The 23,283-nt window shown below is 45.2% G+C and overlaps 1 protein-coding gene across 1 annotated transcript in view; it reads right to left on the bottom strand.

Moving 5' to 3' along the window:
* SLC9A8 (solute carrier family 9 member A8) overlaps nt 1-19,949 on the bottom strand; it is a 53,137-nt gene extending 33,188 nt beyond the window's left edge. Inside the window, exons 1-5 of the mRNA XM_037059879.1 lie at nt 19,858-19,949; nt 17,643-17,821; nt 11,620-11,700; nt 7,315-7,373; nt 2,678-2,761 (exon numbers count right to left, since the gene is read on the bottom strand). Of these exons, the coding sequence (XP_036915774.1) occupies nt 2,678-2,761; nt 7,315-7,373; nt 11,620-11,700; nt 17,643-17,821; nt 19,858-19,871 (417 nt within the window). The 5' untranslated portion in view covers nt 19,872-19,949. The remainder of the gene's footprint in view (nt 1-2,677; nt 2,762-7,314; nt 7,374-11,619; nt 11,701-17,642; nt 17,822-19,857) is intronic.
* Nucleotides 19,950-23,283: the final 3,334 nt, after the last annotated feature.

The following is a 23,283-nucleotide window of genomic DNA, read 5'->3' as shown; positions in this document are numbered from 1 at the left end:
CATGTTACCACACTATAAGAACTCCCCTTTGCTAAACAGAGTAAATTCATCTGCTTCTGACATAATTAATGTCCTATTGTTTGCATGATATTAATAATTTAAAAAGCTGATACCTGGCTACCTAATGCATATCAACTTAGAAGAGCCTTCTGAACTTTTTATTCCAAATTTACATGAGCAAATATAGAAATATTAAGATAAAACACTCAAAGGTGACTTCCTGTCTCCTTTAGGGGAAGGTAAAAAGTGGGCAGTCTCTGAATTCACATTTCCAAATCACATTAGTCCCTTTCACATAAATTATCACACTTTTCTGCTGGAAAGCCATCTTCAAAGAAATAATTTTCATTTTATTTTTCTTAAGATTTTATTTATTTATGTTTTAGAGACTGGGAAAGGGAGGGAGAAAGAGAAGGAGAGAAACATTTATGTGCAAGAAACCTCAATCGGTTTCCTCTCCCACTCCCCTAACCAGGGACCTGGTCTGAAACCCAGGCATGTGCCCTGACCGGGTGTCAAACCAGTGACCTTTCAGTTTGCAGGACAATGCCCAGTCCACTGAGCCATACCATTCAGGGCAAAGAAATTATTTTTAAAGAAATTATTATTTTCCTCAAATTTTAGACAAGTTTATTCCCCCTCCCTCCAAAACATTAGAAAAGAAAACTTTCCACGCTCCAATATGATCAGCAAAGTGTTGTTTTTAAGTCAAAATCCAATCCACTTCCTCAGCTTTGTTTTAAAATATTTTCATAAGCTGCCCCGGCTTGTGCCGACCTGCGAACCAAAAGGTTGCTGGTTTGATTCCCAGTCAGGGTGTATGCCTGGGTTGTGGGCCAGGTCCCCAGTGGGGGATGCATGAGAGGAAACCACCCATCGATGTTTCTCTCCCTCTCTTTATTCCTCCGTTTACCCCTCTCCAAAAATAAATTTACAAAAGAATTGTGGTTGCCCTGGCTGGTGTAGCTCAGTGGATTGAGCGCAGGCCTGCAAACCAGATGATCGAGGTTCGATTCTCAGTCAGGGCACATGCCTGTGTTGTAGGCCAATTCCCAGCAGGGTACTCATGAGAGGCAACCATACATTGATATTTCTCTCCTTCTCTCCTTCCCTTCCTCTCTAAAGATAAATAAATAAAATATTTTTTAAAAAGATTTGTGGCTTTTATTTCCCTCAAGGTTCTTCTTGAAGAAATAAAAATAAATAAATAAAATAGATTTAAAAATCTGTTGATAGTTCTTTAAGAATGATTTACAAAATGAAAGAATAAAAGACATTGACCTTCAATTCCTTCTTGCTTGTTTTCTTTTTAACAATTACCTGATGTCAGTAACAGTTTACAAGACTTGGGAATTTTTTTTCCTACATTAAACTTTCTTTTCACATTTTCTATGAATAGATGTACAATAAAATAACAACTTTAAAATAAATCTGGACTGAACATCTTAAAGTATTTTTGGTGTAGTACCCAGGTGAAAAATTAAAAATTAATTTATATGTTTTAACAAAAACTCTTGACAAATTTAACACCCAAGTTTATTATTATTCATAATACTACTAGTAATATTAATATTAGTAATAATAGATATTATTATTAACAAGAAGCACTATGATTTATTTAATGTGGTGGGTGGTGCTTTGCATACATTTTTTCGTCTAGTATAAATTTCCAAGCGACCTGAGAGGTAGGGTTTTGGCGGGGTTTCTTGTGTTTTAATTTCTACACTTCCCAAAGAAATCCATAGGGGGCAGCACATGACTAGATCTAGGTCTGGCTCCGAAGTCCAGGCTCTTTCTCCAAAGGTAGGCCAAACCTCAGTCCCTCCAAACTCCATAATTTTTTAATCATATTTACAAAGTAACTTTTGTATACTAACATTTAAATTGAATCATCTACTTCAAAACTTAAATACACTGATATTTAAAGAAAACACAGGCAAAGACCCCCCCCCCAAACACACACACACACGAAACTGGCTTAAAAGTGAACAGCTCCTGCCCAGGCAGAGAGTCCACTGGCAACCGGAGGAGAGAGACCAGAAACGGCAAAGCAAGACAGGGACTGGACTGCACAGGGGCCCGTGGTGCTGCTCCTCGGGCTGGAGCTGGGGAGCTGAGACTGGGTAGAACCACTGTGGGGCTGGGGGAATGTGCCAGAAGGGGCTGGATGACAAGGCAGGAGGATGGGGCTCTGTCCTGGGCTGGCGAGGCAGGGGGAGAGGTGGGGAGTTGAGGCCCAGGATGAGGCACTGAGGGGGAGACACTGAACAAGGAATGGGCCTAAGGACGGCAGGGGGCCCACGTGGTGAGCTGAGAGAATCGAAAGGCCCAGGGCACATGTCCCTGTCCACCCAGGACACAGTCTACCCTTTCCACACATGTCAGTCTATGTCCGATGAGAAGAGTCAATGTGCCGTCTGTGCACCACTGAAAATCACTTCGGCTATCTTCCTAGCGAAGTGCCCTTCTGTGGACAGCGCTCGTTTCATAAGCCACACTGCCTGAGACCATGAACGCAGCCCGCTGACCATGTCTGCCCCCTCCCCCCCACAGGGCAGGCCGTCCATCAGCTTCTCCCATGCACGCCCAGGGTGGGCACACGGAGACACCGCTGCTAAATTAACGTCCAAGCTTTTAAGGAGCTTGCCTTACCAACGCGGAAGCCATCCAGCCTCACCTTGTGTAAGGAATATCCTGACTCAAATATAATTGGTGGGAGCAGCAGAAGGAAAAACATATTCGGACGGAACATTTCTTCTTCCTGTAAATATTAAATGGGTACTTTCAGAGGCAATTATGAAATAAATCCATCAGTACAGAGTCCAAGTAATTCTTCTCTTAGGCCTGGCCCAGGGGAAACATATCATGTTTTAAAAACTGCATGATAAAAACACCAAGCAGGAGAACAGACAAACCCCCTACCCAAAAATAAAATGTGCGTTTTAAAATGTAGGATAAGTGAGTTTAAAAGATGACCAGCAAAAGAAAAAGCAGAACGAATTGCTTCTAAACACAGTCGTATGCTTTCTTACCCTTGGTACTAAGGCAAGAAAATTAATTTCAATATAGAAAACATTTCGAACAGAACACTTTCAAAAACAAGCCCGCAGGTTGGAATCCTCCGGAATAAAGGTACCACTGATAAGCCCTAACACACTCCACTTGCAGGAAGGGAAAAAGCCTACACGTTTGACAGAGCCCTGCCTTTTCTCTGCCTGCCACAGACAACGCTGCCATCTTCCCCGATCTGACTGTGACGAGGGAGTCCCCACCTGATGCTCTCACGACTCAGGACGTAGGACCTGGCTATAAAGCTAGTCCCTCAACACGCTTTCAGATTCAAATGTTAACTACGGTTCTGAAAGGCATTTCCAGGTAGAGCCATCTTTGGCGGGGTGAAGTAACACTCTAATCGTTGGTGGATTGGGGGAAAATACACTCTGGTCCTCAAGCCAAAAGAGACTGCATGTAATACATGTAAATACTGCAAAATCAGGCCTTTTTTCATGTGAAAATTTCTAAGCGACAATCTTGACAGTCTTTGATTTCTTATCAAAAGCTATATTCAAAAGAAGGACTAAATATATTCTTACAAATGTACGGCTGTTACCATAAAGACTAAAATGGCATTTAAAAAGGGCTCAAAATGGAAGTAAATGATGACTCCTAATTAAGTCTTAAAATAACTGCAGGTGCTACAAGCGCATGACTCAGACTGGGGCCGAAGGACAAGTAACAGGCTGATCTCTCTGTTTTGTGGGGCAACCAATTCTCAGGGTCTGTGTAGTGTGGCCGCTGTGCTGATCTTCTTGGAATTTCAGAAACCAAATCTCTGCTGGGACAAGGAGAACCCAGCGACAATGGATTGCATAGTATCCTCCAGCCCCAGTTCATGTCTATCTGGAACCTCAGAATGTGACCTCATTTGCAAATCAGGTCTTTGCAGGTGTAATTAAGGGAAGAATCCCCATGAGATCACACTGAATGAGGATGGACCCCAAACCCAAGGAGAGTGTCCTCATCAGGGACAGAACAGGACACACCCACACACAGCAAAGGTCCTGTGAAGATAAACTGAGGCCTCTCCACTGGGGGAACTGGCTCACAACCCAGGCCTGTGCTCTGACTGGGAATCGAACCGGTGATCCTTTGGCTCACAGCCCATGCTCAATCCACTGAGCTACACCAGCCAGGGCTAAATTTCTGTTCTTTGAATTCACCCAATCTGTGGTGCTTTGTTACAGCAGCCACAGGAAAGGCATCCACTACCTTACGATGAAGAGTGTTACAAAAAGGTCCCCCTAAACAGTCTGAGACAATTTTCGGTGGCACTTGAGAAGAGTGCACTGCATACCACTGACCATGCGGACTGAGAAGGTCCGCCCCTTCGGATTCTTTTCCAAGTCCAGTGCAGTCGGAGATACCTGGGCCTGGAGCTGCGGCCCGCACTGCCTCCCGCACAGCCTCGCTCCAGTGTGCTGATCTCTCTCTTCGACAAAGAGAACGGGCTTGCCTTGGAGGCTACAGCAGGCACACATACTCCTTCGTTTTTATGTGTTTATTTTATTTTTTAATATTTTATTTATTTATCTTTAGAGGGGAAGAGAAGGAGAGAGGAAGAGAAGCATCAATGTATGGTTGCTTCTCGTGCATACCCTGCTGGGAACTGGCCCCTGCCGGGAACTGGCCTGCAACCCAGGCATGTGCCCTGACTGGGAATCGAACTGCGATCGTCTGGTTCCCTATGTGTTTATTTATAGAAACAGTATTGTCATGTTTCCTTTAAAATAAATGTATAGCCCTGGCTGGTGTAGCTCAGTGGATTGAACGCAGGCTGCGAACCAAAGGGTCGTCGGTTCAATTCCCAGTCAGGGCATGTGCCTGGCTTGCAGGCCAGGTTCCCAGTAGGGGACACATGAGAGGCAACTACACACTGATGTTTCTCTCCCTCTCTTTCTCCCTCCCTTCCCTTCCTCTAAAAATAATTAAAAATATATATTTAAAATAAGAAGGGGAGCCCGGACTGGTGTGGCTCAGTGGATTGAGTGCCAGCCTGTGACCTCAAAGGTCACTGGTTCCATTCCCAGTCGGGGCATGTGCCTGCCAGGCCAGGCCCCTAGTGGGGGTGTGCAAAGGGCAACCAATTGATGTTTCTTCCACACAGCAACGATCCTCTCCTTCTCTTTCCCCCTCCTTTCCTTGCTCTCTGAAAATAAAGAAATAAAGTATTTTTTAAAAAGAAAGGGGGGTGGGAAGTTGTTTAATGGATAGAGTTTCTACCTGGGATGATGAGAAAACTCTGGAGACAGTGGTGATGATTACACAATACTGTGGGTGTGTCTAGTGCTACTGAACTGTGTATGTGATGTTACTGAATTGTACACTTAAAAATGGCTAAGGTGGTAAGTTCTACGTTTTGTATGTTTTACCACAATAAAGCTTTAAAAAAACTGCTACAAACATGTATATAAATAAAAAAGTTAGTTGATTTAAAGAAATACACGAAGCATTAGGACAATACAGGTAGAAGGCAGCCCCAGTGAGACAGTCTGAAAACAGAACTTCTTGGAGAAAAAAACCCACCAAGCTCCTGTTCTTATCTCCCAGGTGCCAAACAGGTGTCCTGCTTCCCGCTTCGGCTTTCCACAAACACCTGCTCTTCCAGGAAGCCTGCCCCAACTACCCCCACGAGAAACCTCACCCTTTTCTGAGGTCAGCCACTGGTTGCCCAGATGGTTCTTCAGGAAGTTAATTATATTCATCACCCAGCACTGGTTCACTTGTCTGTACTATTGAGTGTACTACCGTTCTTTTAACTTGAAAACTAAATTCGGTAACAATGAAGCACGTAAAACTAAAAGTGAAAGGCAACCTCCCTTCCCCTTCTCCCGCTACTCAGAGCAGGGTTCCCGCTCAGGGGCTTCCGGGGGCCCCACGGCATCACCAGGGGAGCGGCTTCCCACCAGTGCCTTGGGTCTCTGCTGGGCAGATGGTGGGCAGCTGTCCAGAGAGGTGCTTTTTCAGGAGAAGCTAGAAGTTCAGATTTTTAAGTGAAAGTTCCAGAAGTTTCTATAGATTAATAATATTTTAAAATCAAACAAGTTTTCATTGTTTTAAAATCAACTCCAATTTTGATCAACTGATTTTATATCAAATGAAACAAAATGCATTAGGTGCGATTCTCTGCATATTAGGTCATAACAGCCCTGGGAGTAGAGAAAGGTTCTGGTCTGGACCCCGCGGCCGGAGACGGCCCACAGCTACATTCAGCAAGTTGCGGAAAAGCAGAGGCGAACCATTCACAATGTGCTCCCACGGAGCCTGCGCAGGCTCGGCCCCTGCTGGCAGGAGTTCTGTAACATTAGGAGCTGAATATACATTTGAGAATTAATTTAATACATACAATATTGCCTGAATATTATTTGTAACAGTTTAATTGTGTTTTAGGTCAGATTGTGTTTTAGGTCAGATTATATGGCTTGTTTTATAAATTTTACACTCTACAGTTTAATAGGCAAACTACTCTGGGGGGTGGGACTCAAATGTGATAACATTTTAACCAACCAATTCTTTACTATTTTGAAACAGACCTTATTTCCATTCACAAATTCAATTTTGTAACACACTTGTTAATCTCCCTACACAATATGAACGCTCAAATGTAAGCAGAAATTCCAGTCTCAGTTAGTTCTCAGGTCACAAGACAAGTCTCCAGCTCTCACGACTGCTGTGTGTGCACAAAGCCATGGGCATCTGCAAACTGGGCCTGGCGTGGTCCAGAGGGGAAAGCGGACCCGGGGCTCCACTCAGCCCCTTCTAGCTCTGGGACGTTGGCCACGCCGGACCTCCCCGAGCACTACTTTCCTCGCCTGTGACAGCGGGGTGACGATAATCTGCAGCCCGCCTACCCTGGGCGTCACGAAGGCAGCACGAGCTACAGTGTGTAAAGTGCTCTGTGAGCTCTCCGGTGCCGGACAGACACGCTTCATTATTCTCAACGGTGAGAATGGAATTGGGAGCAGTGAGCATTGTTTAACATTTAATGCTAATCAGAGCCTTTCCTGAGGGTGACGGAAACGCACATGACATTGAGCATGCCCACTTTCACTGACCAAAACAGTGTGAAATTTATGCTTTAAAAAGAACTCAGATGTAAAGGTATCAACCCTAATCTAACGGAATGTTAAATAAATTAACGGAATAAAGTAAACTTCACTGATAAGAAAGGTACCATCACCACTGGTGTTACTATAATGAAGAACAACCAATAAAAGTTGTAATTACGTTAAAAAAAGAACAGTTGGGCAAACCTACCTTCCAATTTGCCAGTTTTTTAAACTCTATAATTTTTATAACTGCTCCCATGAGAATACCTAGAAAAGAAAATGTAAGTTTAACATAAATTTAAGGTACAAAGAGGATTGATTACTCAGGTTTATTATTCCAGAGAAACTGAATATCATTATGTCTCTAAATGGCTTTTATGGATTTCTGCAAGTTTTATGTCTGAAAACTTAAGAATGGAAATTAATGTGAAGTTGTATGAGTTACATGAGTTTCTCACTTGCATTTCAGGCAAACATACTATAATGAAAATTATAAAAATCTTGGGGGGGGGAGAAAAAGCTTTACAAAATAGGACCCAATAGAACAGTCTGCCTGGCATAGAAGATTTAACCTTTCATTTTCCTCCATCTACCCATTTTCAATGAGAAATGGGAGAAATCTCACAAGCCAAGTCAGCCTCTTGTCCCTACCATTTAAAAAAATGAGCCCCAGATCCCCTTCTCAGACTCGGACAGCAGCTCTGTGTATAGTGTTCAGTTGGAGATAAAACCGCAAAGCTGAAAACAGCCTACAGTAAAAATTCGGTGAAATCCCCGGGGAAGAAACAGACCATCTGAGTTCAGGCACATTTCTATATAGCTGATAGGCTCATTACCCTCTCATAAAGAACCTATCAAAAACAATTCTCAAAGAAGCACCATGGGCACAATTTAGGATGGCTGTGTTATTCACGAGACAAATGATTCTGAACCCTGCTGGCTCATCGGCATCACTGTGGGAACTTTTCATGAACTAAAGCCACCAGAGCAGAACTCCCGAATTACTGAATCAGTCTCGGTGGGGACAACGCAAGCCGGAAGCCCCCTGTCGGAGACACTTAGAGACAAGAGGAAGCAGCTTTCCTCAGTCGACAACTCAAAGCTGATGAAACTCAGCTCACTGGGAGGGTGAGGAGACGGCACTAAACCACACAAGTTTATTAGGAAAAGCAGCCAAACTGACACTAATTCCCACGGGCAAGGAGGGACTCGAGGTGAAGAGAGGAGATGAGCAATTTTAACCTCTATGCTACTTGGATTGTTATGTGTTATTAAAGCCACAATGAAATTACTTTGAAGAGACCAAGACAAAGGGATGGGAGCTGTAAAGGGAGGCTACGGCCCCACCTGCAGAACAGGTCTGTGCCTTCACTCCAGATGCAGGAGGGCACCGACTCCGCCCCTCTCCAGCTGGACTTCCCCGTCGCTTGTTTTTCCTTGCCGGTTCAAATTGTGTATACATTTTAAGGAGTTTTATATAAATGTTTATTGAGCAAATAGTTCATTTCACTTTGTGAAATGTCACAGAAAGACAAGTCCCTTCTGATGAGACCCCACTCCCCACTCTCATCTTAGTTCTCTCTCTTCCTGCCCCAAGGTAACCAACCATCTTGATGTTGGTGGAATATTTTACCAGCCCCTTCTCTGTCCCCTTAGAGATTTATATTTAACCACATGGTCCTGGTGTGTGTGTGTGTGTGTGTACACATAAGGCACATCTGTGTGTATTTACATGAAATTTAGGGCGCTGTAATGTATCTTCTTACCGTTTGCTATTTTGCTCAGTGTTAAGTCTCGATCCATGTGTAATAATAGATCAGAGATTATTACATGGCATTCTGCCTCATTCCTTTTAACAGCTCTACAGCAGAGCATAAAAATGCCACAGGCTGAATAGCTATTTCTCCAAAGAAGATACAGACATGGCCAAAAAGCACATGAAAAGATGCTTAACAACATTAGTCATCAGGGAAATGCAATTCAAAACCACAATAAGATACTTCTTCACACACACTAGGACGGCTGCAATAAAAAATTGTGGAAACCAAGTGCCAGCAAGGCCACAGAGGAGAAGCTGGAATCCCCGTGCACTGCTGGTGGGAACGTGAAGTGTGGCGATCGCCGTGGGGAGACAGTTGGGCAGACGGTGCCTCGGGAAGTTAAACTGAGTTACTGCGAGACTCGGGAATTACACCAAGACGACCGAGAACACACTTCCCTACAGAAACCTGTGTGTGGGTGTTCACTAACAGTGTTACTCAGCCCAAAGGTGCATACCGCCCAAACGTCCATGGACTGATGAACGGACTAGACAACTGGGTCTGCCCACCCCAGGGAACACTGTCCAGCTCTGAACAGGAATAAAGCACTGGTTCATGTGGCATGTGTTGGACCTTGAAAACATGGACGTGAAAGAAGCCAGACACAAAAGGCTATTTTATGATCCATTTACATGAAATATCCAAGCTGGCTCCCAGGGCTCCAGGCACCGCATTCTCATGCAGCAGCATCAAAGAAAGGGGAAACCATCCTTCCTGTCACAGGAGAAGCGTCTTCCCAAACCCACCCCTGCGCAGCCTCCCCTCAGGCTCACTGCCAGATCTGGATCTCACACTGCCTTGCTGCCTCTGCACCTCTGGGCAAAGGAGAATGCAATCATTGTGATGGCGAAGACCAACCTTAACTTGGAGGCAAGACGCCTGATCAAAATGAGGGTTCTCTTTTCAAGGAAGAAGGGAGAAAATGTCTTTGGGGTAGGCAAGCAACAATGCATGCTGTGAGTCCCGGTACAAGCACTGATGGTCCCTGACCTGCAGTTACCCAAACATTCAAGAGACAGTGAAGAGTTTGACATTCCAAATCAAATAATAAGAACCAACCACCACTTTGGTTTCCATGCACACAATACCTTAATACACGCCAACTATATTTATCATTCTTGAGAAACTGTGAAAACTGACTGCAGAACTGTAAATTCCTTGGAACGGCCTTTTAAAGGCTTTACTGAACACCTTGGAATAGCCGGTACTAGCTGTTATTTTCTTTTTTTTTAAGTATTTTATTTATTTATCTTTCGAGGGGAAGGGAAGGAGAGAGGGAGCGAAACATCAATGTATGGTTGCTTTTCGTGCGTCCCCTGATGGGAGTTGGCCTGCAGGGAACTGGCCTGCAACCCAGGCATGTGCCCTGACTGGGAATCGAACCGCGATAGTCTGGTTCGCAGGTCCGGGCTCAATCCACTGAGCTACACCAGCCAGGGCTTAGCTGTTATTTTCAACACGCCCAACATCGAAAAGGAACGCCAGTGAATGAGCCTCCCATTCTCAGAGCTCTCAGGCGATTTGTTAGCTAAGGCTGTTAGAATCTGCCTGGATGTGCACCCAGAGAGCCTGCTGAACAGAGAACAGGAACTCTTTTGAGCAAAACTGGTTTCCAACTCTTTCCTGAAGATCAATTCTACACAGTGGTGCTTCTCCCTTAAAATACAGCATCCCTGGGGGTCCTGAGGCTTAAATGAGATGAAGGTGTGAGAGCACACGGGCCAGACTGGGCCCTGAGCGGCACTGCGAAGTCCAGGAAAGGCATGGCAGGGCTGAACCAGGGCAGCAGGAACCCAGCCGTGGCGTGAGGAGGACAGTGAGCAGCCTGAGCGTTTGTTTCCAAAGCCAATCCAAACAACAGCTATGTTGTGAAAGAATTACTAAATACACTGAACAAGCTCTACAAGGCAAATAAAAAAAACTTAAAGCATCAGTGGTGATGTGAGACAATTAAATACCATCAGCAGGCAAGTGGAAACCAGTAACTACAATATAATAGTGTGATGAGAGCTTTAGCTGAACTTGGTTAAACCTTATTTTCTACGCCTTAAGCATACCCACCCACGTCTTCATCTTGATCTTAACACTTACTGAAAATAAGATCTCTGCTCCTTCCTCCACTAACCACTTCAATGAACTTGCTTGTGAGTTCACACCTGTTATTACACCAATTTATTCACTCTAAATAGCGGCTAATTATTTTAAGAGTTAATTGCCACAAGAAACAAAGGAGAGAAATGTGAGGGAGAATGGAATGCTCTTTGAAGACTTTAGACTTGACTCTGACATTAAAGTGAGCCATTTCTCCTTCCTAAACTGTAAAGCGCAGCCCCTCTTGGCTGTAAAAGTCAGTGACACTATGAATTCGAGCGTCAGTTACTTGCCTTAGTTCAGCTGGGTGTCAGCACAGCCTGGCAGCGGAGGTCAATGCACATCAATGTGTTCCAGAAGTAGAACAGGCCTCCGAGCTGCACAGAGGGGCGCCCATGTGCCCTTCATGAGGTCATGACCCCTCTCTGATCCAGTGTCCTCACCAGTAAAATGGGATCAGAACGCCCTCGTGGCAGGTTGCAGTGAGAATTAAATGAGACCAGGTATGTACCACATCCCTTATGGTTCCTGGCAGCAGGAGGTACTAAAAAGTGATAGCTATTGTTACTGCTTTTATTATAAAATCACCGATAAGCACTTACCTAGAGAAACAACAGCAACACTCTCTGGCAAGAAATGTAGTCTGTATCGGATCAGTAAGTGCACCAATATGATGCAGATGGCTGTGGGAAAAATAAGACATTGTTAAAACAGCACATTTGTAAGTCATAAACACCAAGTTCACGGCAATAGTTACTCAAGGGCTGCCAGGAAAACAGAGAGCTGTCAATGACACCGTAAATGTCAGTGCTGCTTTCAGTCTCATATTTCTGAAACTGGACATCGACTCACGGTGTTCATAACATTTCTGCATACTTCCGTACGTCTGAGAGAAGCAGGCATCTACTTTCTTTCTAAGCTGCTAAACCTTACACAATGACTTAAAATTATTCGAACTTCCCTGGTTCTGAGAAGTGGTCCTCAACTGTTTTGAAGTTGCCATCAACGGCAAAGTCTAAGTGGTGAGGAGGAAGTCACTGGAATCGCTTTGATGCACCTGCAACTACAATAAAATGTGCCGACACGTATTTTACCACCAGGTGACTGGTTCTCTCTTAACACAGAAGAAAGCGGGATGTTTTATAAACACAACAAGGTAAATACTTTGGTTCTAAGAACGTCAGAGACCTAAAGATGGGGCACCTGCTCTGCATCAGCTGGTTGAGGGCTCCCCACCAGTCAGGCATGCACTGAACACTTCCAACCGTGCCTCATCTGACCCCCAACACCTCTTTCAACTAGCTGGTGTCACCATTATCCCCTTTGCTTCTAGATGGGAAACCTGAGCCTCAGAGGGCACTTCACTGGGAGGTGCCACATGGTGGGGCAGGAGTCCAGTCCAGTGCCCTGAACCTTGGGTGTCCCCATTCCCTGCTGGCTGCGTCTATTCCTCAGTCGGTGGAATAAGGAGAATGTCTGACTTTCCTCAGAGGTGACATCAAGACAGAAAAGGAAGTAAAAGACTAAAAAACTATTTGAAAGGAATAAGTATTTCTGGACCCTTCCCCAAAAGCAGCCTTTTACGTAAATAATTCCTCACTGTAAATTCATGGTCCAATGTCAATGTGCACGTCTCTTCTCATCAGGCAGTGGGATGGTCTACAGTCACAGTGCTACCTCCACGACACTTTGAAAAGAAATGTTTAAACCATCTGCACGGCTGGTAACTCGCCACTCTCAGAGCCACACTGACAAGTTAAGGTATCTCCGGTTCCACCAAAAAGCACCAGGTGCCCAGAGAAAGGAAACAGTTGTCAACACAGAAATTTTGTCCTCCTTTCATTCTGTGCTCTAAACTATCAGTCTGTGGTATTATTTTATCACAAACATTTTGCCTAGTTAGGAAAACCCTACATTGAATACTAAGGGCAAGAAAAGAGTTCCAATGCCCGATGGTAACATGTGACCAAAGAGCACGCCTACCGCCTAAAACGGCAGGTGCAGGATCCCGTAGGTAGACAGGTAATAAATTAGGGAGTTGAATCAGTTTCTGCTCTTCCTCTGCACCAAACTGGATGAAAAAATTATTTTAAAAATATATTCTCATGAGTCAAACAACTGTTTGCATTTTTCAGAGCAGAGGGCAAAACTATCAACAGAGAGCTGAATATAAGGCTCAAGGAATGGCCTTCAGCCATTAAAAAGAATGAGGTCTGGGAAAACAACCCACAGAATGGGAGAAAATATTGGTAAGTCAGTTATCTAGACACAGAAAGAACTCCTACAACTCAAAGACAAAAGGAAAAACAACATAATATAAAAATGAGCAAAGGACCTAAATAGACATTTCTCCAAAGAAAGATAATGACTGATAAGCACATAAAAAGATGCTCAACATCATTAGTCATTAGGAAAATGCAAATCAGAGTCACAATGAGATACAACTTCACACCCAGCAGGATGGCTATAATTACACAAAACAAGTGGATAATAACAAGTGTAAGTAAGGCTGTAAAGCAATTGGAACACTCGGGCTGGGCTGGTGGGGCAAGTCTGGCAGTTCCGGAGAAAGTCACAGACAGCAGCCATGTAACCCAGTAATTCCCCTCCTAAGTATACATCCAAGAGAAATAAACACTTACGTCCACACACAAACCTGTACACACATGTTCGCAGCAGCCCTGTCTATAGGAGTCAATGGGTGGGAATGACACAAATGTGCATCAGCTGATGAATGGATAAAGCACTGTGTGGTTACACTCCGACAATGGAATATTACTCAGCCGTACAAAGGAATACAATTCTACCACATGCTGAAACACGGGTGAGCTTTGCAGACGTGATGCCAAGTGAAAGAGGCCAAATATAGATCATAGGCTGTATGATTCTATTTGTATCAGGTATTTTGAGTAGGCAAATTCTTTGGAGCAAATGGGGAGTGAACACTTTTAATGGGCACTGGGTTTCCTTCCTTTTGGGGCCATAAACATGTTCTGGAACTAAACAGTGGTGATGGCTGCACAACACTGTGAATGTAGTAAATGCCACTGAATTGTACACTTTGAGGTGGTAAATTTTATGTTCTGTTTATTTTTACCACATACACATCCTTTAAAAAGACAAAAAGGATGAAGTCTGTAAAACACACTAACACAGAAAGATCTCTAAGCCATTCTGTGAGGAGGAAAAGCAAGTGCTAGGACCCCATTTACAGTAAAACAAGTCCCAAGCCCTATGTGCCTGCGTGTGTGGACATGCTTATGAGCACACAAATGCACATACGCAAGTACAAGCCCACGTTCCCAAGTGCGCGTCAGGAAAAAAGAGCAAGCCGCAACAAAAACTTCCGTGTGGTATGGAGGGTATGCATCCCACAAGTCAATGTGCTTCCAACTTCTCATGCCTGAAGCAATAATTATGTAAACTATATTAAACCACAGATGTTTTGATTTTAATAACTCCAGTCATTTTAATGGCCCATAAAATGTCTGTCAAATGACGCTGACTGCTAACTCCAGTGAAAGTTGGTCACAACTTCAATTCAATTCACCATTGTTTCTGGGGAGTCAAAGATCGGCAAGGGTTAAGTATAAGTGAACTGATTCAAAGCCCCTAAAAATACAAAATAAAAAATCCCATCTTGCCCTGGCTGGTGTAGCTCAGTGGACTGAGCACAGGCCTGCAAACCAAGCAACCGCGGTTCGATTCCCAGTCAGGGCACATGCCTGGGTTGCAGGCCAGTTTCCAGCAGGGGACCCATGAGAGGCAACCATACATTGATATTTCTCTCCTTTTCTCCTTCTCGCCTTCCCTTCCCTTCCCCTCTAAAGATAAATAAATAAAATCTTTAAAAAAACAAATCCCTTCTCAACCAAGAACACAATGTAATCCTTTCATATCCTTATGGACACAAAAGTCACAATTTCATTCCATTTAACTAAGAGTAAACAAAAGCAGCAAATGTATTCTAGGTCAGTTCCAGAAGTCTACCATGAACTATGGACTAATAATCTCCCTCAATTCACCAGGGTTCATGCAGTTAGTGAGTTAGCAAGTTATCCATTAACAGCATTTTTTCTCTTTATCAGATTTACATCTAATCAGGAATATACAAGAGACATGTTATTTTTATAAGATACTGGAGGAAAAATGCCTTCAAATTTACTTAAAAAGAAGCATTCTAGGTTGCTAAAGCATGCTGATCTACATGTAAAAAGCAGCGATATCAACCCATAAGCTGCCAAGAATCTGATTCTGTGAAGATGGGGCCTGCAGGACATCAGCGCAACCCCAGAGTCTGGGCTCATGACGTGTCTGAAGAGAAGACACCCCAAGAGAAACGCACAGCCCTATTAAATGCAGGTCGGGCCTTCTGGTCCCAGACATGCATGAACACGGGGCAGGATTTTGCCTGGATGAAAAAGTACCTTATAAAAACCTGTTTTGTGGTCTTTGGCACAAAATGATCTTCAATGCTACACACCCTGAAAATGACTTTAGAAGTCTGACTTATGCTTCTCACCCTCTTGTGAAAAAAGTGATTACAAAATAGAAGTTTCTTTTTTTTTAAAGATTTTATTCATTTATCTTTAGAGGGGAAAGAAAGGAGAGAGGGAGAGAAATATCAATGTATGGTTGCCTCTTGTGTGTCCCTCACTGGGAACTGGCCTGCAACCCAGGCATGTGCCCTGATTGGGAATCGAACCGTGATTCTTTGGTTCGCAGACCCACACTCAGTCCACTGAGCTACACCAGCCAGGGCACAAAATAGAAGTTTCTTTTCTTTTTTTTTCCTTCCAGGCCAGGCTTTTATATTCTCTAACATATCAAGCTGACAACAATGTAAATAGATGAATACTGCAGGATTTTAAGAACTAAAGATTTCTTGATCAACAAAAGAACTGTTTTTCTTCTTTGTATTCAGCTACTATAACAAAAGAAAAAGAAAACAAGAGCCCTTGATTGTTGAAGCAATCCCCTAAAAATAGAATTTAACTATATTTATAGGGTAAAAAATTACCTGGGCTTATTAAACCTACACGGGACACTGTGCACATGGGCACTTGGTGGTGGGAATGTAAAACAGTGCAGCCCCTGTGGAAAAGTCTGGCGGCTGGTGAGGAAGTTACAGAGAGGATAACCAGTTAACCCAGCAATTCCACTCCTAGGCACCTACTGTACAACCAAGAGAAATAAAAAGGTGTGCTCACACAAAAGCGTGCACACAGATGTTCACAGCAGAACCATTTACAACAGTCAAAAGGTGGAAACAACACAAATGTGCATCAGCTGATGAATGGATAACACAAGGTGGCACATCCTGACGATGGAATATTATCCCACCAAACAAAGGAATGCAATTCTAACACACACTCCAACACGGGTGAACCTTGAAGACATGATGCAAAGTGAAAAAAAGCCAGATGTAACAGGTTTTTGGTTTGATTCTGTTTTGTTTAAATCTGAGAGACATTAGGATGAGCGTTAGGACTGTCCTGTATTATTAAGATTGACTGTAAGAGTCTAAAAGTCAGTGTGAAAGAGGTGACATTTTTCCTCAAAAAAAGTCTCACTAGACATCAGAGAAATGCACTACCCCTTTAAATCCAGGTGTGCCTTTCCCTGATGTGAAAAGATCTAATTGGAATATGACTATCATTAAAGGACAGTGGAGAAACGTAAAGGTGCCAACTTCACTTCGCCAAACACGAGTTTGGGTTTGGGTCAAATTCTACGCTCTTTCTTCTGTAGTCAGCTAATCCAGAGTGGTTGTGCAGTTTCCATGGAAGTTTTAGTGCTTGTTTAACACAATTCTCTGCTACAGTCTCTGGGAGGCATGGAAGTCATGATCTTTTATCTAAAATTCTTGACTGATGTCTGGTAACTGGATATTGGTCTCTAGTCTCCCAAATCCCAGGTCAATTGCTTAACCTCTCTGAGCCTAAATTTTCTCACGAGTTCAAGGAAGAGGGTGAACAAAATGAGATTTTGAGGTTTTTTTTTATAATTCAATTACTTGGACTATATTTTATTTTATTTATTTATCTTTTAGAGGGGAAGGAGAGAGAGAGAGAAACATCAATGTATGGTTGCCTTTAGTGCATCCCCTGCTGGGAGTTGGCCTGCAGGGAACCGGCCTGCCACCCAGGCATGTGCCCTGACTGGGAATTGAACCGCGATCCTCTGGTTCGCAGGCCTACGCTCAATCCACTGAGCTACACCAGCCAGGGCTGAGATTTTGAGTTTGAGAGACTGAATCTGTTTGACTCCCCCTACACCCTGTCACCGCTATCATACACTCACATACACATTCTCATGAGCAGAGTTTTAAATCCATTAAACTGGAAGATGTTCAAGGTTCTCTCTACGTCAAAAATTCTTCAATTCTCTCTTCCAACAGACATCTAAGATACTGCACCAAGGGCTCTTCCGGATTGCTAAGCTCTGATTTTATAAAGAAAAAGAAGTACCCTGCTATAATGGTACGCACTGCTCAGTGTCCCTCACTGTCTGAAATGAAAACCCAATGGAGGATCTGACAAAGTCAACAGTGATTTAGACGGGCTGACCATAGCCAGCGCCCACTGACACTCAGGGAGGCAGACGACGGTGCCTCAGCATTCACCTAGGACGAGGAGGCTGAAGAAAATCGTCATGCCACTCGACTGCTCCTCCTGCTGGGCCTGCTCCCCCGTCTGCACAGGTAGGATGGGCTTGGCCGGGGTCGGGAGCACCAGTTTCGTGGTGGCAACCAGGGTGGTGTGGAGGGTGACATTGAAACTTTCGTGAGTTGTGTTGAGGAACCTGTTGGCGGACACAAAAAAGCAGAATTAGATCAAGGAAAAAGGGCCCCAAAGCATCAACACACAACACCAGAAAGAGAACTTGACACAGAGTTTTACAGGCATCACGTCTTGCAATTAACAGGCAGGCCTTGGAGAACCTGATTGAGAAAATGCTGGCCTGCTGCCGCAGGAGGGGACCAGTGCCCTCAGGTGCTTCTGAACCCAGCCATTTAGAGCACAGGAACTAGGGGGAATTAGGGGCATCCTAGAACTGGCATGCTGCCTGTTCCTTGGCCTTTATGCAGGATTTAAATGGAGGCAGGGGTCAGGGGGAGCTTAAGGGGTAGAGGGATTGAGCAAAAAGGATAAAGGACTCATCGACATGAACAACAGTGTGGTGATTGCAGGGGGGAAAGGGTATAATAAGGGGACCGAATGGTAATGAAAAAAATACAATAAATTTTTTTAAATTAAAAAAACAAATGAAGGCTAACTGGAGGAGTCTCATCACTTCCAACGTCCGACATTATTTACTTGGTGCCTTTATTTCTCCAGTTTACATTCTTTTCATTGTCTCAAGTTGAAGAATCCACCTGAATTTGCAATCATTGATCTGGTACTTCACAAAATCCTTCTGATTTCAAAAGGCTCAGTGTAACCTCCTCTGTGACACCCCTCTCCTGCCCACCACTCACATTCCTCACAGCTCTCTCCTCACCTGTTGGGACTGTACACTAGAACAATCCTTGTAATAGTGATTGTATTGTGAGATTTAACAGCTAATGTTTATTGAGGCCCGCTCCATCCCAGGGAAACACACAACCTCTCGTTCAACAGGCATAACATGCCCGAGGTGGATACTCTTACTTTCCCTTTTATACCCACGAACAACAGTGACTCAGAGAGGATGGGTAACTTGGCCAATGTCTCAGTCAGGCTGTGGCAGAACCGAGCTTTGAAAGCAAACTTGAGATCACTAGTTCCTATCACTTCTTTTGCTCTGTGCTGCTGTGGCACAGTTTAGAGTCTGGGCCAGAGCAGATGTGCAATGTTCAACAGGGGACTACATGAAATGACCCCCCAGCCAAGATGCATATCCGAAAAGTTGTCAGGTGAGGGAGTCAAATTCCAACCACGGGATTCCCTTCTCACATATTCATTCCACAAACACAGGCAGGGCGCCTGTAACATGAATAGACTGTGCACAGCAGGTATGGAGATGGATGGAGAGTGGTCCTTCCACAGAAGTACCTGTAGGACCCACACCCCGGCTGCCCCCCTCTCATCTTGTATGGCCACCCCCTTGCTCTCTACACTCTAGTCACCCATGCCTGCCTTTCTGTCCCTCAAAGGCACTAATAATGCCTTTCTTGCTTCTGGCCTCTTGCACTTGCTGTATCCTCTCCCATCCCTCCTTCTGTTCATTAAGGTTTCAGCTGGCACTATCACTCCTTCCTGAGTAGACTTCCCCCACCCTAACGCTATGCCATTTCCTTCAGAGCATCTGGTATCATCTTATCTATTTATGGTCTCCTTCTACTAGAAAGGAAGTTCTCAGAGAGCGGCTCCTGGTCTACCTCCTTCACTACTAGGTACCTAGGGCCTGAAATATAGTGGGCCGCCAATAGTTTATGAATGAATGAAACTGAGTGAACACAGATGCAAAAAATGATCGTTACAGTGGAGGAGGAAACAGGCTAACTGGGGACTGGGTTGGGGGACTTCCTGGAGGAGGAGGCGGAGCGCTCCGTTATTGTCTGATGATCGAAAGCTGGAAAAGAGAAATTTGGGTTGCAGTTGCCGCTAGACAGCTTTCGAGGCCTGCGCTGGGCGGCCGATCGCCAGCCCGAGGGTCTGACCTCCAGGAGGCTGCAAGGCCGGGCTGGGCCCAGGCCCGTCCCTCCCGCCCTCCTTGCAGGGGCCGGCATGGTCAGTCCTGGCCAACCAGCACGAGGAGCTCCACTTTCCGGGGGCCAGAAGGCGGCCCGAGGCGCTAGCTGTCACCCACTGGGGCCCAGCCCCGCCGCCTCCGCCGCCCGGGAAAAACCCACTCACTCCTCTCCCGCCATCTTCGCCCCAATCCTGCCGATCCTCCAAGACCACCGAGTTCCGAGCCGCGGGGCTAGCAGGGCCCGCTCTTTGCTTCCGGCTTCCGCCGAAGGCGCAGGCCGGCAGACGGGGGGGCGGGGCCTGGGCCGCGCGAGGGCGGCCCTTCAGTCCCTTTGTCTCTGTAGCCCGAGGGTGGGAGGATACCTGTAGGAGGATCTTCCCTGGGTATTTACAGGACTTGCGGAGCTTCTGGGCCCACGAGGTTACGGCTGCCCCCCACAGAGTGGGGACGTTTTGAGGGAAACTCCTATGAGGGCACTGTGATTCACCTTAGCTGAATGGTGGGGAAGAGACGTCTAGCGTCGGCTGGGCAGAGGGACCCGAGGGTTTCACTTTCCCAGCCTGAGCCTCGGTGTTCCTCTGCTGTAAGGAGGGCTAGCCACCTGGGCTTTGCAGAGCTGTGCAGTATCTAGCTATAAACCTTTACCGAGTTCTGACTATGTGCCTAGGGTTCAACTAGGTGGTGTTATCTAGGAGTGGGCCATTGGTGAATTTAGTCATTGATGCCCTTATGTACCTAGCAGTGGCCTGTGGGGTTGGGGGTACAAGGAGCAAGGTGGGGTTGGAGGTGTAAGAGGAACGCCATCGGGAGGGCTGGACCCTATTGTAGGGCCTTTAGACCTTTGCATTTGAGGCCATCTCTGCTGCTAACCTCCTTCTCATGCAAGCCATCTTATCTCGTGACATCTGCAAAGCTGCCCAAACCTTTCTGTCCCTGCCATTGTTACCCTGGTTTTCCACACAGTGGCCCCCGTGAACTTTTAAAACTTGGGTATTCCTCTGCTTAAAACCTCCACTGGCTTCCAATCTTGATCAGAGAAAAAAAAATGTGGAGTGCTAACAGGACTCAACCCAGCCCCCTTCCCCCACCCCAGGTTGGACCCCCTCTCTCCCTCCAGCACCCGAAGCACTGTGGTCGCCGTGGCTTTCTCAGGGTGCCTGAAACACACCGGGAGCACTGCCACCTCTGCCCTGGCTGATCCTTTTGTCTAGAATGCAGTCATGCACTGCGTAACGATGTTTCCGTCAACCATGGAGGCGACACCATCTAGGTTTGGGTAAGTGCGCTCTGTGATGTTTGTACAAGGATGAAATCGCCTAATGATGCATTTCTCGGAATGTATCCCTGTCCGTAAATGGCGCGTTGTCCTTTGGCTCCCACCTTCCCCACTTTCAGGCCTGTTATTTAATCCTTATCCATTATACCTTCCTTGACCACTCTGTTTAAAATCCAAGGCCCTTCGCCTTTCCTGACTTATTTTTCTCCAGAACACCAAACATACTATATTTTACTTGTACATTTGTTTATTGTCCTCCCATGAGCATGTAAACTTCCAGAATGCAAAGGGTTTTATTTGTTTTGTTCTCTGTTTTATCTCCAGCACCTAGGATAGTACACATACCTGACACATAGTAAGTACTCAATAATAAATGATCACTGAATGAAAAAAGACATTAGTTAACTGTAGATGTGTTAGGAAATAGGAAGTCTTCAAAAAGAGGAGTGCTACCACCCTACTTTTATTAGGATCCCTTTGACAATAGAGAGTTGGGGGGTCAGGGGTGTGGGGACAAGGATGGAAGCCTTTATACCTGCTGGGAGGTCTTGCCAGCGATCTGGGCGAGAGTGGGTTGTAGTTGGATTAAGGTGATGCCATGGAGATGGTAGGAATGATTGGACTCTGGGTGCAAACTGAAGGCACGATTTGCTGATGGACTGTGGCATGGGAATGAAAGAGAGAAGTCAAGGCTGACGTCAAGCTTTGGTCCTGGGCGGAACAGAGATCTGTCTGGCTTCAACCCAGAGCTCACTGCCTCTCCAAGACCTTTTAGGACTATTGTCAAAGAGAATGTGCTCAGGATTAGCCAAAGTTTACTGAGTCCTTCCGTGGGTGTGATGCCGGGCTATTGTTTCCTTAATTCCTTACATTTCTTTGCAGCAGATACTATCATAACCCCCAAACTGAAGCCCAGAGAGGTCAACCTCTCTTGCCTGAAGTCATGCAGCTGGCAAAAGTCGAGGCTGTGATTTAGGCGAAGTCTGTGCTTTTAACCTGTACTCCCTGTTCCTCTCCGCTGTCTTAATATCTCTGGCTCTAAAATGGGGCTAAACTGCCTCGTTTCCTCTGTTATCACAAACAGAGCCTGGTGAAAATGAAATGGCTTCTAGGGATTGAGAGCTGGGTTCTCTCAGAGCCACACTTACTAACTCAGGGCATGAGGTTGCCACTTTCCTATTGGGCCCAGAAAACCTCAGCTAGCTGGAGTTGAGCTCCCATGGGCTGGGGTTAGTCAGAATGAGAGCAGGGCCCTGAGTCACCGATGGATGTCCCATTTTATCTGCCATCGCCCCCACTGCCCTTGCCCCACCAATCCTGTTATCAGTTAGGTCCACATCCGGGCTTTGTGGCAATCATGGACCTGCTGCCAACCAGGAGGCCAAATAACCCCTGCTCTCAGGCTTAGGAACAAATCCCAGGCCCTTCTCATCTATTCCAGAGAATGAATCTGAAATCCCCGGTCATTGACCCCAGGAAGGCAAATAAAGTCATTTGACAAATAAAGCTGTTTCCTTGGCTCCGGTGTCCTGTTAGGCTGCTGGCACAGAGCATGGCAGGCTTTGGTGCCAGACAGTCCTGTCTCCCCACCCCAACTCAGTACCTGTGGGCCCTGTGACCCTGGACCCTACAGCACCTGAAGAACCTTAGGGCACATGATTGTTGTGACAAAAGCCTTTGGAAGACTGTTATAAGATTAGAGAAAAGGCTCTACCTTTGTTCTCTGTTTCCACTGCTCTCTTCCCCTAATCTTGCCATTCAGATCTCAGTTTAAATGTCACCTCCTCAGGGAGGCCCTCCCTGATCGCTCAGTCTAAAGCAGGGATTGGAAACTTTTTTTGTAAAGAGCCAGACAGTAAATGTTTTGGTCTGATCTCCATCCCAACAACTCCATTATGCCTGACAGTGGGAAAAACACTGTAGATGATTTAAATGGGCATGGCTGTGTTCCAAGAAAACTTGATGGATATTGAAATTGGAATTTCTTATCATTTTCACATGTCATGAAATACTCTTTTAATTTTTTTCAACAGTTTAAGAATGAGGAAACTATTCTTAGCTAGAGGCTGAATAAAAGAAGGTGGCAGGCTGGATTGGCCCACCATGGGCAGCCAACCCTTAGTCTAATCTTAAAACAAGTATTTCTGAGGTATTTATCATTATCAGGCATTTTCCCCCTTCTTCCCTCCATCCTTCCCTTCTTCTTTGCTAAGTTTGTCATCCATTCTCCCCTCTAGGATATAAGTCCCTGAAAGCAGACAGTTTGTCACACTCCTGTCTTTTTTCTGTTCTTTTTCTCTTTTAATGTTTCTTG

This window comes from Sturnira hondurensis, unplaced genomic scaffold, assembly GCF_014824575.4.
Source record: "Sturnira hondurensis isolate 20B ecotype Veracruz unplaced genomic scaffold, ASM1482457v3 Scaffold0011378, whole genome shotgun sequence".
Taxonomy (NCBI): Eukaryota; Metazoa; Chordata; class Mammalia; order Chiroptera; family Phyllostomidae; genus Sturnira; species Sturnira hondurensis.
Note: the sequence above shows the minus strand (reverse complement) of the source record. Positions and strands in the feature narration are given on the sequence as shown.